Raw genomic sequence first — 15428 nt, 5'->3', positions numbered from 1 at the left:
TTCATAATTAGCACGCAATTGGGCTTGGATTGGGCCAACCCGGCCAGCTAAGCCCATGTAAGAATTGTGTTGGGCCCAATAAGAAGCCCAAACAGTGCCTCAAGAAATCTCACCGTCATGGCACAGTCTTCGAGGTTGTGTCAGGAGGTGGTACCGCTAGTTTGGGTGGTTATACCGCCCCTAGCAGAGTGCCGGGCAGTGGTACCGCTAGTCTGGGTAGTGGTACTGCCCAGCACTGTGTCCCAAGCGGTGGTACCGCTAGACCTAAGCGGTGGTACCGCTCAAGACAGTGTCAATCAAACTAACATTGGGTGGTGGTACCGCTCGTGCTCGGGGAACCCAGGATGGGAAAGTTTTAGGCTCCAAGTTTGAATCAACTTGAAGCCTATAAATACTCCTCTCATCCCTGGTTAAAACATACAAGCACAGAGAGTCTAAAAGCAAAGAAACGCTGGTGCAATCTCTTTAGAATTCCCTCCTCTACTCTAAGTGTTAGATTTCTGTAAGAGAGGAGTGTGAGTGCTTGTAAGGGTTATCTCCTAAACCCAGTAAAAGGAGAAGAGGGGTGTAAAAGATGATTGGCCTTCGCCTATTGAAGGGAGGCCTCTAGTGGACGCCGGTGACCTCGTCGGAGGAGGAAGCTGATAGTGGATGTAGGTCACGTTGACCGAACCACTCTAAAATCTCGGTTTGTATTTCCTTTATGCACTTTACTTTAACTGCAAGCCTCCTTATTACTTTCAAAGTTAAGCATTTCCGAAATCGGTTTTATCATACGAATTAAACCGACGTTTTTACCGTTGCACTAATTCACCCCCTCTCTTAGTGCGCTCTTGATCCTAATAGTGATAATACTGTAGTAATTTTCTTCTCTAAGAATTACAAGTACTTTAATGATTCCAAACACATCAAGATAAAGTATTTTATGGTTAGAGAAAAAGTCCAAAAACAATAAGTGTTAATTGAGAACCTAAGTACCATTATGATGATTATTTATCCATTTACCAAAGTTTTACATTGTAACATATTTAAAGAATATGTTCTTATAACGGAGCTTGTGAGTAAGCCATATAAGATACGGTGATATATGTTTAGGTAGATGTTATTATTGATATTTTTTTACATAATTAAAGTTATTTATTTTTATTATCCTATTTACATTTATATTTATGTATATTATAGTTAAATGTAATAATAGAATTATTTTAATAACATAAATTACAGAGGTTATTATGGACTATATTATTAAAGACTAACTTTAATTATGTAAAAAAATAAAAAAGTATATGATATTGATGATATATAACTACTATGACTCACATTGATAGTTGAATTTAATATAATATTATTATGTTTATTAGACTTATTGGCTTGTTTTTAAAATTTATGGTTATGTATAAAATATTTTTTAAAATTTTTTGGAATCCAATTAGGTAAACTTGTTTTCAAACAAATTTTATTTTATTTATTTTGATTTTGAATATCTTTTATATCTTATCAATTAATGGGTCAAATGAGAGAATATTAGATTATGTGGCCATCTATAATTGAATAAGATATATAATAGAACTAATTAGATTCTGATGACAGATATTAGCTAATGAAAAAGAAGTCCATATTATAATAAGATTCCTTAGTGGATGTCCTTGATAATAAAAACTCTCATAATAATTTATCTTAGATCCTCTGCTCTTTTTTATAAATAGACAGGACTTCTAAAGGCTAAACATGCATCAGATATATGTAGTTAAGAGATTATAATTTCTCTCTCAATCTTCTTGAATTATCAATATAGTCCTATAAAAGAAAATGAGAGTCTAATTCTTTTCTTAGATATAAAAACGATGCCTAGATCACATAGATTTTTTTTTTAATGAAATCAAAAGGTACGTATGGTAAAAATCGATCTAATGTTATTTGATTTCAATCTTGACATAAAAAAATTTTCGTATTACATATAGCATATTATAGATTTTGTGCTTACAAAGATAATCGTTTATGAAAAGGGTGATCATGGGAATTATTCTTTCTTTTCCATGAGCTCTAGGGGATTAGGGGAATTATTCTTCCTTTTTTAAAAGATAAGGGGAATTTTTCTCCTTTATCCATGAGCACCAGATGATTAGGGGAATTATTTAAAAAAAAACAACGTGGTGATTAGAGGAATTTTTCTTCCTTTCCATGAGTGCCCGGTGATTAGGAGAATATTATTCTTTCTTTTTTTTTTAAAGCTACGCGATGATTAGGGGAATTTTTCTTTTTTTCCATGTGCGCCAGGTGATTAGGAGAATTATTCTTTCTTTTTTTTAAAAGATATACGGTGATTAGAGAAATTTTTCTTCTTTTATTTTGAAAAGCTCCGCGGTGATTATGAGAATTTCTTCTTTTCCATGAGCGCCGCTGCTTCGATTCCTCGACCCGCGGTCGAATTCGACCGGTACCATACGAAATCTCCGGTCAGAAAAGCGGGACCATTCGACCGGGACCATACGTAGGCCCCATTTTCTGACCAAAGAAGAGCTCGCGAAGAGTGGATGCTGTCTCGGCCCAGAGGCGAAGGGCACGAAAAGCAGAGCGCGAGGGGGGCAAAAGAACAAACGCCTACCGGGCGCACAGGAAACCGACCGCTTTGATGTTTGATGGACGAAGACGGAAAGAGACGTGGGAGGTTTGATGTTTTCAGGGGAAAACAAAGGGGGAGAAACGATCGCTTACGTCGCTCCTCGACGTCACCTCTCTCTCTCTCACTTACGTCGCTCCTCGACGTCACCTCTCTCTCTCTCGTCTTTTCATCATATTCGAATTCAGTGGCTTGATGGTTCACAGCCGAGCGAGAAGAAGAAACGAGAGATATCGGAATCGGATCCATTTCACGCATTAAAATCGTTTTCTGCTGTCACGGACAATGATTCCCGAGCTGGAATTCGTCGTCCTTCACGCCTATAAAACGCTCGAGACAAGGCGACGGCGAGATCACAAGACGGCACACAGCGAGCCCTTGATTTGAATTGTTCTTAGGTTTGTTTCGCCTCCAGCGTCTTTGAGATGATGATTGAGTCGTTGCACCAAAAAGAAGTTCCTTGTTTTGTCTTTTTGTTGGCTAAATCTTTTGCATCTTTAGTTAGCTATAAGTGCCTTATATGGTCGTGGAAGCGATTGCTGGGAAACGTTTAGCTAAAACCCGTGAGACTCATTGCTTGGTATTGAGAAACGACATGCACTCTTTTAGCCCACAATACTGGAAAGAGTGCCTCAAACTTGAGGATTGTTTACATGGGCTTTTTCAAGGTTTAAATGAGCTTATTCTAACCATAATTGTATGTGGTAAAAGTAAGGTTTGCCGTGGTAGGATCGTCATACCTATTATTTGAAATATCTGGCAGTGATATTTGCTATTTTATATTGCAAATTACTTAATGTTGTAAAGCAGAGTTCTGGAAGATGTTTTAGGAAACTTAAATGCTATAGGAATATGTTGATTTTTGTTGCAATTTTTGATAGTGTTCTTCTAATTACTATTCTTCTTTTTCCAATCATTTCACTGTTGAAGTTTTATCCTGAGCTCAATGCATTACATTTATAAATGGCTGTCACTGCAGGCATTACCTCTCTGCATCTGCTTAACTGAATCAGAGGTCACGGATATCTACTAATCATCTAGTTATCAGTTATGAGTTACAATCGCACGGTATGCACTGACCTTCGTTTTTTTTGCACCTACCTTTGAGTCTTTCCTTAGTTTGTGGTCCCTTTGAAATCAGTCATCTGGTCATGTTCCGTTATCATTTGCATTTGTGCCTTATGTGGGATTTGCAGGTGGTTGATGAGACACTTCGGGGAAAAGAATGTTCCAAGAGTATGGAAACTTTCTAATATTCTATCACCTTATGTGACTGCTATATTATTCTCTTTGAATTTTGCTAAATAATATAGGATCTTTTATTGTTAAATCTGTTAAAGTTATAAAGAAGTTAGACATTTTCTGACAGATTGTTTCGTACTCCAAAAAAGCCTATACGTCTATCTCTTGTATTGTAACCTTTTCTGGAATAAATGTAAATGTAACACTAACTACATAAGAAATAAATGATGAATCATCTTAAATAAAAGTATTTCAGATATTCCTGTTATGTGTTGTTATTTACAATATCTTGGAAATGACATATTTCTAATGTTTTTTTATACAAATTGCATAAGTGATTGCAGGTTCTTAAATTTCTATTTCTACCATATATGTAAATATATATATATATATATATATATATATATGTATATATGTATATATATGTATGTATACATAGTTATACATATATATATTTATTTATATATATGTATGTATGGTAGAAACAGACTGCTGTTGTAGTCTTAAAATGATGTAGCAATAGACTACTATTTGGTTTATGTTCCTTACTAAATCCAGTAGCTACCAATTTATTGTCTATTGTCCAGATGGAGCAATACAAAATGGAAGGGAGATCCTCCTTCAGGTGATAGATTGATTTTTTTATTTTTTTCATGTCCATATTGTCTACATTAATCCCATGAAGTGTGAGAATCCCCAAGGAAATTTATGTATAAGAATTTTAGTTAATTGTTCATGCACCCATTTAAGATTGGGGGAATTGGAATGACTAATTTAAATTACTTGATATAATACCAAATAAAACACAACAAATGCAAAATAAATCGTTTTTGACAGAATTCATTTTCAATTCTTCTAAAGGACATTTAGGTAAGACACATGCTGTGGTATTTATTTTATTTGATGGGCGTGAAGGAAAAAACTAATGATAGAATAAATATTTTTATTGTACCACCCCGGATCTTCAAGCTGAAGGGAAATAGCGTGATGATCATCCTGGATATCCTTGAATAGTAACAATTAAAAGCATTCATGAATCTCAGGTGGTCAGTTCCAGAAAATTTTTTAACCACTTTGGTTAGACTCTATTGATCACCAGATAATTTTTATCTGCCATCTTAAATATGTCTTTATGAAACTTCTTTTATTCATTTTTGCTTATGGCAATCTTCTTTAATCTGACACCTAATCCATCTAAAACTACCATGTGATTTAGTTAGTGCAAGAATTGATAGGTTAGCCTGTCTCCTTGCTGATAAAGTTCAATAGTAACTCAATAGGAAGAGAATTGATAGGTTTGCCTGTCTCCTTGTTGATCAAGTTCAATAGTAACTCAAAAAGAAAAACTAAATCATTATGAGGATATCAAAACGTTTAGTAATAACTAAAGTTCCAACTACAAGACATTGAGTATGCTGGTATAACTGTATGCACTTTACATGTATCATCACATACATTTCCAAGGAAATTTATAATTGTGACTCGTAGTTAAGCTATACCACATCACATTTGTCACTGTAACTTTATAACACGTTGTTTTGTATTGTATCTTAGTTAACTCTTTAATCAAATTTTATTCTTTCCTCAAAAGTGCTTAAGTCATTTGAGGGTCTATGCAGCATTTAACCATTTTTACAGATGCATGTCTTTGCAATTGTTCTTGTTATTTTGAAACTCATGCTGAACTGTTAATGTTTATGCTTAACAAACATCTGTTTTTGCAGGCTTTCAATTGGGAGTCACACAAACATGATTGGTGGCATAATTTGGAGAGGAAAGTTGGTGATGTTGCTAAATCTGGCTTCACATCAGCTTGGCTGCCTCCAGCAACCAATTCATTATCTAAAGAAGGTTAGTAAATCAATGGATATTTCTTCATTTGGATTTTCAGCTTATGCTTATGAAATTTATCCCCCTCATTTTTACAGGGTATCTGCCACAAAACTTGCATAGCCTTAACTCTTCATATGGTTCCCAAGATGGATTAAAAAGTTTACTTCAAAAAATGCATCAACACAAAGTCAGAGCAATGGCTGATATAGTTATTAACCATCGAGTTGGAACTACCCGTGGACATGGGGGAACATACAACCGCTATGATGGAATTCCCATGTCCTGGGATGAACATGCTGTCACATCATGCTCTGGTGGCCTGGTAAGGTTACATCTCGATAGTATATGAAATTTGTATATTAATAGTTAGTCAAGTTAATTCAACTAGAGTTTGTTATATTTAGTCACATCATGTATGCTTTCCATATTCTTGACTACTTCCTTTATGTTCTCTCTTGTTTACATATACTTACATCGTACCAAATGTTACCTTCAAGGTGGATGCATCTATTTATATAATTGATGGTATACTTCAATAAAGTGTTTCTGTCACATGTTCTTTTTGAGTCAGAGCCAAATATATCTTTTGGGTAGACCAAAGCGAAGAAACATGCAGGTTAAGACGCTAGGTGTGCAAATAATTTCTGCTCATTGATAAAAATTAAAATTTACTATTTGTCTTATTGTTCAATTATTAAATTCTCACATGAAGAGTAAGAGAACTTTTTTAATGAGATTTATTTTATGATGAATGATTGACCAGAATTGAGCATTTGGAAAGCATAGGATATATTCAGTTTTCTGGCTTCAATGAATAACTAATCCGTATGATGCAAAATTAGAAAATTATCAAATTTTGTGTTTCCTTTCAAAGGGGCATGATTGAAACCTCTTGGCATGCATGTGCTAGGAGCCATGTGCCAAAGCTTAGCAGACCTTGGCGTGATGACATTTATATAGGGCAAAAATGTGAGGGAAAAAAAGGAACTAGTCAAAATAGTATCAACAGTAAGAAATTTGAGAATTAAGTAGATCATACTAGTATATCCCTTCTGTATATATTTACAAGAAATAAAAAAAACACATTTTTGACGAAAAACTGGATTTGTTCCGGAAATTGGTTTCATGCTGTGGCTGTTGACACAACCAGCATTACATGGTATCCTGCCATGCTAAGAGGTTAGCAAGCTTGCATGCCAGTCAAAAGGCAATTGTTGATTGCATATAATATTTTAGTAATCTATTCAAAAGAATTTTTAATCATCCTTTCAAGTCTCAGAAGAATTTAAAAATCTTTATAGAAACCTTCCTAGTTTTGCTAAAGTTGCTTGATTCTGTGATTTTGGTTGTTCAAGCAATGGCATGGTGCTTTTAATGCTTCTCATAATTATTAGTATTTGTGGTGAACGACTTGAACTGCCAATATGACAATATGTTCTTCTATGTATCTTCTTAATGATAGTACTTGAATGTATCAACTTGTGTAGCATGCAAAAAGGGTCATATTAAAACCATCGTTTCCAATTTCTTCTTCTTTTAACTGCATTGCCTCTAGGGTTCACGAAGCTATGGTGAAAACTTTCATGGAGTTCCCAACATTGATCATAGCCAAGCTTTTGTACGAAAAGACATAATTGGTTGGTTAAAGTGGCTTCGCAAAGATATTGGTTTTCAGGATTTTCGTTTTGATTTTGCAAAAGGGTGAGTGTCCTCTTTGAAGTTATTGTCATCTAGAACTCTGCTAAGACTTCTCTTTTGCATGTTTCCTAAAGTAATATTCTCTTTTGAACTTCATAGATATAACCCAAAATTTGTAAAAGAATATGTTGAAGAGTCAAAACCTGTATTTTCTGTGGGAGAATATTGGGATAGCTGTAATTATGTAGCCCCTGATTCTCGCTTGGACTACAATCAAGGTATTATCCTTCAAAAATACATTTCATTTTAATGCCACATGAGTAAATTCTTACCTTATATGTTAATGTGCTTAAATTATATGGTGATCTGATGTTTTATGATTTTTTTTTGGTAATATGTATATGAAAACAATCTAAAAGTAATTCTTGTGCTGTGTGGTCTGTTCTATATTTGTTTTCAGAATAGTTAGGACTTAGCTTCTGTTAATTGCAACTAACTTGTAGTGCTAGTTTAGGGAAATCAGTATTTTGAGATGCCTAGAATTCTGATATCTTGCTCTTAATGTGGAAAATAACTTCAGCTTGGACTCCTATTGTTGGCATGACATAGTTACTATTGGGAGCTGTTGTGCTTCAAAGTAGTTGTCAATATGAATGAAAACCATGCCCACTACATGAAAAATGAATATTTTTGTAAATAATGTCTCTCTCTGTAACTTCAGGAAACTGAATAAGCTTTGTTAAACTATTAATTCATCATATCACTTAAAACTAACAGTAACCTTTTCCATGTGTATGTAACTTAAACTAATGTTTACATCTGCAGAAGAGGTACAACCTCCATTTAGATGGTAGGCGTGCCAAAAAGTCTGGTTGTTTTCTATAGAACATCAATGCTTATAGAATATTATACAATTTACATATACATTTACCTTGTTAAATGTACAGACAGTCACAGACAAAGGATTATTAACTGGATTGACAAAACCGGACAGGTCTCTGCTGCATTTGATTTCACGACAAAGGGCATCCTACAGGTGCTTTCTGTAAAAAGTTTTCTTTTCTCATGTTATAACAAATCTATCCTTTTTGCTTGGCAGCAGTATTATGAAAGCTGCTAAAATTTATTTGATTAAATACAGGAAGCAGTTAAGGGACAACTATGGCGATTGCGTGATTCTCAAGGGAAGCCACCCGGTGTGGTTGGGTGGTGGCCTTCACGAGCAGTGACATTTATTGAGAACCATGTCACTGGGTCAACTCAGGTATATCAATTTTCATCAGTTGGATGAATTGTTACGTAATGTATCATCAAATTTATTTTAGATTAAAGCATGCTTGAATTAGATGACTCTTCCACTTCCATTCTATCTACCAGTTTTAAGTATCTACTAAATAGTGGGATATAATTTTTCAGGGTCATTGGCCTTTCCCATTTGATCATATTATGGAGGTATGTATTTGATTTTACACCATACTCATTTATAACTGAGTAGCGATTTTTTTTATGAAACTAACTTCTCTCTTCTAAATATTATTGTCCTATGATGAAATCTTTGGTTCTTAGTTTTATTTGTATATGCATAGTAGAATACATGAAAATTATGGTCGATAATGATTCTATTAAAAAAATCACTTTGAATGAAAAAATAGAGGTAAGTTTGTAACACTACTTCAAACCATACTAAGCAAAGATGTTGTAGTAACTCTGGGGCCGCAAGCTTCGTCATTATTTTTGTCTTCTATGTTTTTGAACTACAATAAATTTTTAATTCCCAAATTACTTTGTAGGGATATGTTTATATACTCACTCATCCAGGAATACCAACCGTATTCTACGATCACTTCTATGATTGGGGTAACTCTTACCACGATCAAATCATGAAATTGGTATGCTCATTTACTTATTCTTGTTGAATCATTTTTCTAGGTCATCTTTCTTAAATCTTAATAATATACAGATGAACATTCGTTGCCACCAAGATATCCATAGTCGTTCTAAGATCAATATTTTGGAGGCTCGCTCCGATCTCTATGCCGCAAAAATCGACGACAAAATCTGTATGAAGATTGGCAATGGGTCATGGTGTCCGAGTGGTCGGGAATGGACACTTGCTACAAGTGGAAATAGATATGCAGTGTGGCACAAATAGTATTGTCATATTATATATATATATATATATGTATGTATATATATATATATGTATGTATATATATATATATGTATGTATATATATATATATGTATGTATATATATATATATATGTATGTATTTATGTGTATATGTATATGCATGTATATATATAGGATGGAGAAATAAATCATTTTTCTTCGGTTGTATCTTTTGTTGACTGAAGTTGTCTTGCTTCCTATTTTTAAATAATCATGAGCAATTTACTAATGATTTACTCATTAAATTTTGACGATATGCTAGACTAATTTATGAAAGGTTGAGGATTTAAAATCTCATTAGTTTAATTGGTAATGATTTTGACAGTATATTATAACATCGCAGGCTCGAACTTTGTATTTGTCATTTACCCTTAAAAAAAAATTGTTGATTGGTAGGTCGATATTGCCCTATAGATTTAAAATTTTCGCAGGTGGTGGCCTCACTATATATATATTTTTAAAAAGCCATATGGCAAGGTTGAATCAGCCTTTATTTTCTGTTGGTGATGACGCTCTCACAAGACTGATACCAGCCTCAAGTGCAAAATGGGGTGACTCACTCCTTTAAAGGTTCCAGTGTTGGCACCAATCACTCGATACCCAACACGGGCCCTGTTTTTTAGTGATGGATCAAGGCTCACCCATCTCGGCGTTGGATGCGGTCTACGGTCAAGTACTGACCCGCTACTGCTAATTATCATAGTACATGTCCCTTCGACGAAACCAATTACACTTAATTTAAATGCGTTACCGTACTAGTTAAATTTGCAAGTTAGTAAAAATTAAGTGTGCTAAATCATCTAAATCATCGCTACCGGAGGGATCGGCGCATCGCCATACACAAGCAGCATCGGACGGTAAGGGTAGCTGCTTTAAGGCGGCTGTAATAGTAGTCGCATCTCTAAAATTAAAAGAGTAGATACGCGCGGTCATAATTAGTTGCTCCAAGAACTCGTTCGTTACCCCCCTAATCCCTACACCGCCTCATCCTCTGTAGATCGCCTTGAACCTCGGTGGCTGGTGGCTAGCGGCACAGTGGTACCTTCTCTCGCTCCTCTTCATCGCCTCTATTCCGATCGGGCTCCCTTTCTTGCCCCTTCCGTTCGCTATCTGCTTCGAAACCCCAATCTTTCCGGACTCTCATTCCTTTATTTTCGGTGATTCCAAGCTAGATTCTTTATTTCTAGTTGTTTCTTATGTTCTTCTGTCCTGCGAGAATGTCATTGCTGTTCTTACTGTGGGGTATCGTCAATGCTCTTCTTGTTCGGTTGACTCGGAATTTTGCTTGTTCCGCCTGTTGCGCCGCCCAATTGTCAAGAACTCCGTTTCCTCATTCTTTACACTATAATTTAGGGTGTCTGTTTAGCTTGCCATGGAGATCATGTTTTCTAATCCATAAATGCCTCTGCTTTACATGTATACAAGAATCCTCAACAATATTATGCTTCTGAAGACAACTTGCATCTCCGGGTAATAGGGTTACTTTCTTGGCTCCATGCTTTCATCTTGTGTTATGTGACTTTGATCTTCTCGATGAGGCCTTCTTTTATTTTATTAGCGAGCTTTTTGGTCGGTCAAATTTGAACTGGATTGGGTCAACAAGTTGTTGACCAGAAACGTCGTGTCTCGGGACTGAGAACCGATCAAGGACCGTGTTCTTAACGATTTCGATCAGGGTTTACTGAAAGAGAAGTATGTTTCGACCGTTCCGCAGTAAAAATCCCTCTTCTTCATGCGTGTTTAGTCAGATACGATAAGAGTGTAAGAGCATCGCAGCGAGTTCTTTAATTCTGACAAAGAAGTTGACTTCGTTGAAAGATAGATCAGAGGATGGAATGCGAGTGGTCATCGCTAATACTTGTGCTATGCATTAAATATCAATTGTCCATATACTCAGAAGTCTTTGCTTTTAGTCTTTCTCCGTGGCACTAGCTCTTCGAGTAGTACTTTTGCTGGTCCTGGGTTTGTGCCTGTTGCACAGACCACATTTTATTCGTAGTTACAGCTCTCTGACAAATTTAATCTGTCCGCTAATTAGCAGCTGAGACTGGGCCTAAGGGGCGGAAGCCACACCTGCACCTACATTGTCATTCAAGTGGTTGTAACAAGTGTTGTTTAGTCTACACTAATTCCTCCAAGTGGTCATTGAACCTACGTGACACCACAGAAAATGTTGATGAACAAGACATGGCCTTTGTTCCTGTTTAAGCGAGCGAGAGTTGGCGCTACAACCGAGGGAAGAAGACAGATTTGTAGGTGCGGAAGGCCGGAAAGGTTTGTGCTTAAACACTTTACTTTTAGATAGGATGATCTGAGATGAAAGAAGTGTGGGACACGATTGAAACCTTACTTCTCCACTTTGTCTCTCAAAGACAATCCCTGCCTCACCCTCAAACTCACCCTCAGTAGTCCTCTCTTTTCCTCACCCACTCTCTCTCTTATATGGAACACAGAATATCTCCCTCGTTTGATCAGAAGGATCATAAGTTTGGAGGCACTTGTATCTCATTTATTCTGCAGTTGTTGTCATGTGGGTTTATCAAAGGGTTGCTTGCAGAGGTTATTGGCATTCTGTCCATCTCCAAGTCATCCATCTCTCCTGAACATGGAGAAGCTTATAGATGGAGGTGGGCATCCTGCCAACAGATCTCTGTTGGCTTCTCTTTGTGAAACCCATGTGAAGCTTATAGATTGCAAGTGGCCTGGGGATTCATTCTCTCATAAAATAGAGAAAACAGGGCACGCACTTATATGATGAGAATATGAAAGAATGGTAAAAAACATGCAGCTCCCGTTTTGTTAATTCTTTTGATAGGACATATGCAGCACTTGTACAACTTATGTATTATATGGGCTTCGTGGTGTCACCTCCTACGATTCTTTTGTTACCGTGAGTTCTTTTCTTCTTGGCTGCTGTCATATGCCATTATTACCTGTTGAAATTACATTTTCTTTACTTTCTGATACTGATTACAATAACAAGTATGGAATCCTTATCCTTTCTTATGTTTGTTTGCTTCATTTCCATTTCCTTTGCTTGCTTTTAACTGGCATTCTTGTGCTAATTTTCCTGATATATCCAGATCACTGATCTGATGTTAATTGACGGCCGAATGATAGATGGAAAGAAGATATTGCTGAAAAATATCGTATGTCAACCTTTTCGATGACAAAAGCCCTCTTTTATGTTCATCATATTACTTGCTCGGATGTGCCTTTTTAGACTCTATATGTCTTTTTCTTTCCTAGAAAATCTTATTCTTTTTGCTCTCTGTTCACTTTGCTCTTTCTTGATTTTCTTTCCTTTTGGGTTATCTTTACTGAAACAAAAGACACCCTTTTTGTTCTTTTATCTTTCTTGAACCATCATTGGCATGAGAATGAAACTAAAACTTATATCAGGAGGGAGAGAGGCACTTCTGTTCATAAATTGCCTGCTAGCAGTTGCCTTTATGATCTTATTTTCTTTGTTCTTTAAAATTGGCTACTTACATTGATAACCAACTCCCTGTCAGGGTAAATGAACCTGATGAATTCACCAAACCAGATCTTGCTTCAGGTTTGCATACGTTTGTAAGCCCTCAGTCTTAGTGGACAAGAACAAGCACATGCACTCAGAAAAAGGGTTTATTATTTGCTAGCATCTGGAAATGATAAAATTACAAATGTAGGCATTTTGTCAAACGCAGGTTTTGGTTGCCTGCATCAACAATGCATATTGCACTTTCGATGGCAGCTGAAGTCCTTGATTCTGCATTTTCACATTCAACTAAGGTGTCTGAATGTGTTATTGCAGGCTAGTTACAACTGAAGACTGGGATCTCTGTCATCCTGCTCTCTGATAACCACCACTCCTTTTGCCACTGCTTCCAATCATTGCCCCTCTGGCCATCAACTTGATTGCTGTTGTTCTTGGTGTCACCACTCTTGATCGCTGTTGTCCCTTTTTCTACATCTCTTGGTGACAACGGTCCTTCCCGCTATATAGCCACTGTTTCTTTAACCATTCCTGCTCCTCTGACATCCAGAAAAAATGCATTGAAGTTGCAAAAGCAAGAATGATATATAATCATGGCCTTAAATTTAACCACTTTCTTTTCGAACTTCTTGAAAAACAGACAAACCACTTTCTTTTTCTGACGTGCAGCAAATGCTTTGATATAGCTAACGTAACTCAGGAACTTTTAATCTGATTACCAGATGATTTTCAATGCTGAATGAAGTGATACAATTTATCTGGACTCTTTCTTGAACACTAGTTGCGAAAATGGGACTTCTTTCTTTTTATCTCATCCTTGTTTCTCCTTTTGCATGCTGATGCTTTAGTACTTTGTATGCCAAGCGCTTAAACAAAAAGGTGGAGTTCTTGAAGAAATGAAGCTCGAATGTGCAGACACGTTGAAGGAATGCCTCCTTTTCAAATACTAAGAAAAATGGGGCTCGTGTTGCATTACAGTGTTTTGAATGAATATTTTTGTTATCTACAGTTGTGTCTACTTAGTTCTTTGTTTTTCTATGTATTAATTGCTGATGACACTTTCGCTGTCACTGTTATCCTACTCTGCATGCATGCACACCAATTAATCGCATTGGACACAATCACTAAAATTTAAAGATTACTTGTACAGGAATGCGTACGACAACAAGCCAGGTAGTGACTCTGGCAAACTCACCAAGAGCATGGAATATGAAACATTTGGGTTGGGTACCTGCTCCATCTGTCTCACCTGAACATCATAGTAATCAACATTTTGATATAGTTTCCTTGTTTTGTTGCAATTCTTTGAACGTCATTAATTGATCTAATTTCAGGTTATGTCTCAAGTCATCATGTGTTGAAGCATCATAGACATTTGCCTCCTGCTCGCTTACCAACCTCAATTACTCCACCACAAACACAGGGTTCTAAATCTTGGTTTCATTGACCTGGTTTGGCTCATGTTTTTTGGCCAAAACTAAGAATTTAGCCGACTTTGTCGGTGATGATAATTATTGCGTAATGTCGATCACCATGATTAACTTTTGTTCACATGACTTATTGATCTATTTATTTCTTCTTCTTGAACTTCAAACAGGTTGTGAAATGTCCTGTTCTGATCCACTCACTTCAACCCCAATTGGTTCACCCTGTGGATGTGTATACCCTATGCAAGTTGGAATTGATCTTGGTGTAGCACCCACCATATGAGTGATTCTCTAGAATTGCTGAGCTTGAAGTTGACGTTGTGTCTGGCACATTTCTGAAACAAAGTCGAGTGAGAATAATGGGTGCCAGTGCTAGCATGAAGGACAACAGTTATTGTTGACTTGGTGCCTCCAGGTGAGAAATTCGATAAGACGACTGCACTTCTGACTTACGAAACATTTTATATATCTTAGACTTTTTATATTATCACTGGACCACTTTTTATATATCAGACTGTCATTCCATCCTCTTGATTATATTATCACTAGACCATACAAGAATCTACTCCATATGAGTTTGTCAATACTAATTGGCTTAGTCATCACATCTTATTTTAAAATATTCAATATTATATTATGTATTGATTGTCATGTGATCAATATTCAATTCTTAGTCATCAATTGTCATGTGATCGTATTTTAGACTTTAGATTAATATATGATATATGCCTCCCACTAACTTCGAATTGAATATTGATCACATGACAATGAATACATAATATAATTTTATGGCTTGTTAACTTGATTTGACGTTGCAAACTGGTGTTAAGATTATTTGTAATTATATAATTAAGTCCATAGACCAGCACTAGTAGCGTTTTTCTATTTAAATATATCTTTAAATATTTTTCTATAATGAAATGGTTACTTTGATGCTACTATTTTTTTTTTCCTGAAGTGCAGCAAAGCTTTCTCAATGGGTTAATTAAATTTGTGTTTTTGACCTTTTAAAGTGCGCT

The 15428-nt window shown here is 36.0% G+C and overlaps 1 protein-coding gene and 1 long non-coding RNA gene across 3 annotated transcripts; both read left to right on the top strand.

The window, feature by feature from the left end:
* Positions 1-2925: 2925 nt before the first annotated feature.
* On the top strand, positions 2926-9592 carry LOC135610349 (probable alpha-amylase 2). The gene is made up of 13 exons (XM_065104750.1): positions 2926-3018; positions 3600-3688; positions 3817-3856; positions 4450-4487; positions 5587-5713; positions 5791-6017; positions 7251-7396; positions 7493-7611; positions 8281-8369; positions 8475-8597; positions 8750-8785; positions 9124-9222; positions 9294-9592. The coding sequence occupies exons 2-13, from the start codon at positions 3671-3673 to the stop codon at positions 9483-9485; spliced, it is 1254 nt and encodes a 417-aa protein (XP_064960822.1). The 5' UTR covers positions 2926-3018; positions 3600-3670; the 3' UTR covers positions 9486-9592.
* An 836-nt stretch (positions 9593-10428) lies between these two features.
* Positions 10429-14993, top strand: LOC135610348 (uncharacterized). Of its 2 annotated transcripts, none has more exons than XR_010486098.1 (4): positions 10429-10542; positions 12588-12653; positions 14133-14243; positions 14317-14993. It is a non-coding gene; the product is annotated as an uncharacterized LOC135610348 (long non-coding RNA). The 2 variants fall into 2 exon arrangements; XR_010486099.1 differs by lacking the exon at positions 10429-10542 and adding an exon at positions 10549-11778.
* Positions 14994-15428: the final 435 nt, after the last annotated feature.

This window comes from Musa acuminata, chromosome BXJ2-4, assembly GCF_036884655.1.
Source record: "Musa acuminata AAA Group cultivar baxijiao chromosome BXJ2-4, Cavendish_Baxijiao_AAA, whole genome shotgun sequence".
In the NCBI taxonomy this organism is placed as follows: domain Eukaryota; kingdom Viridiplantae; phylum Streptophyta; class Magnoliopsida; order Zingiberales; family Musaceae; genus Musa; species Musa acuminata.
This window is presented reverse-complemented; position numbering and strand designations above follow the sequence as displayed.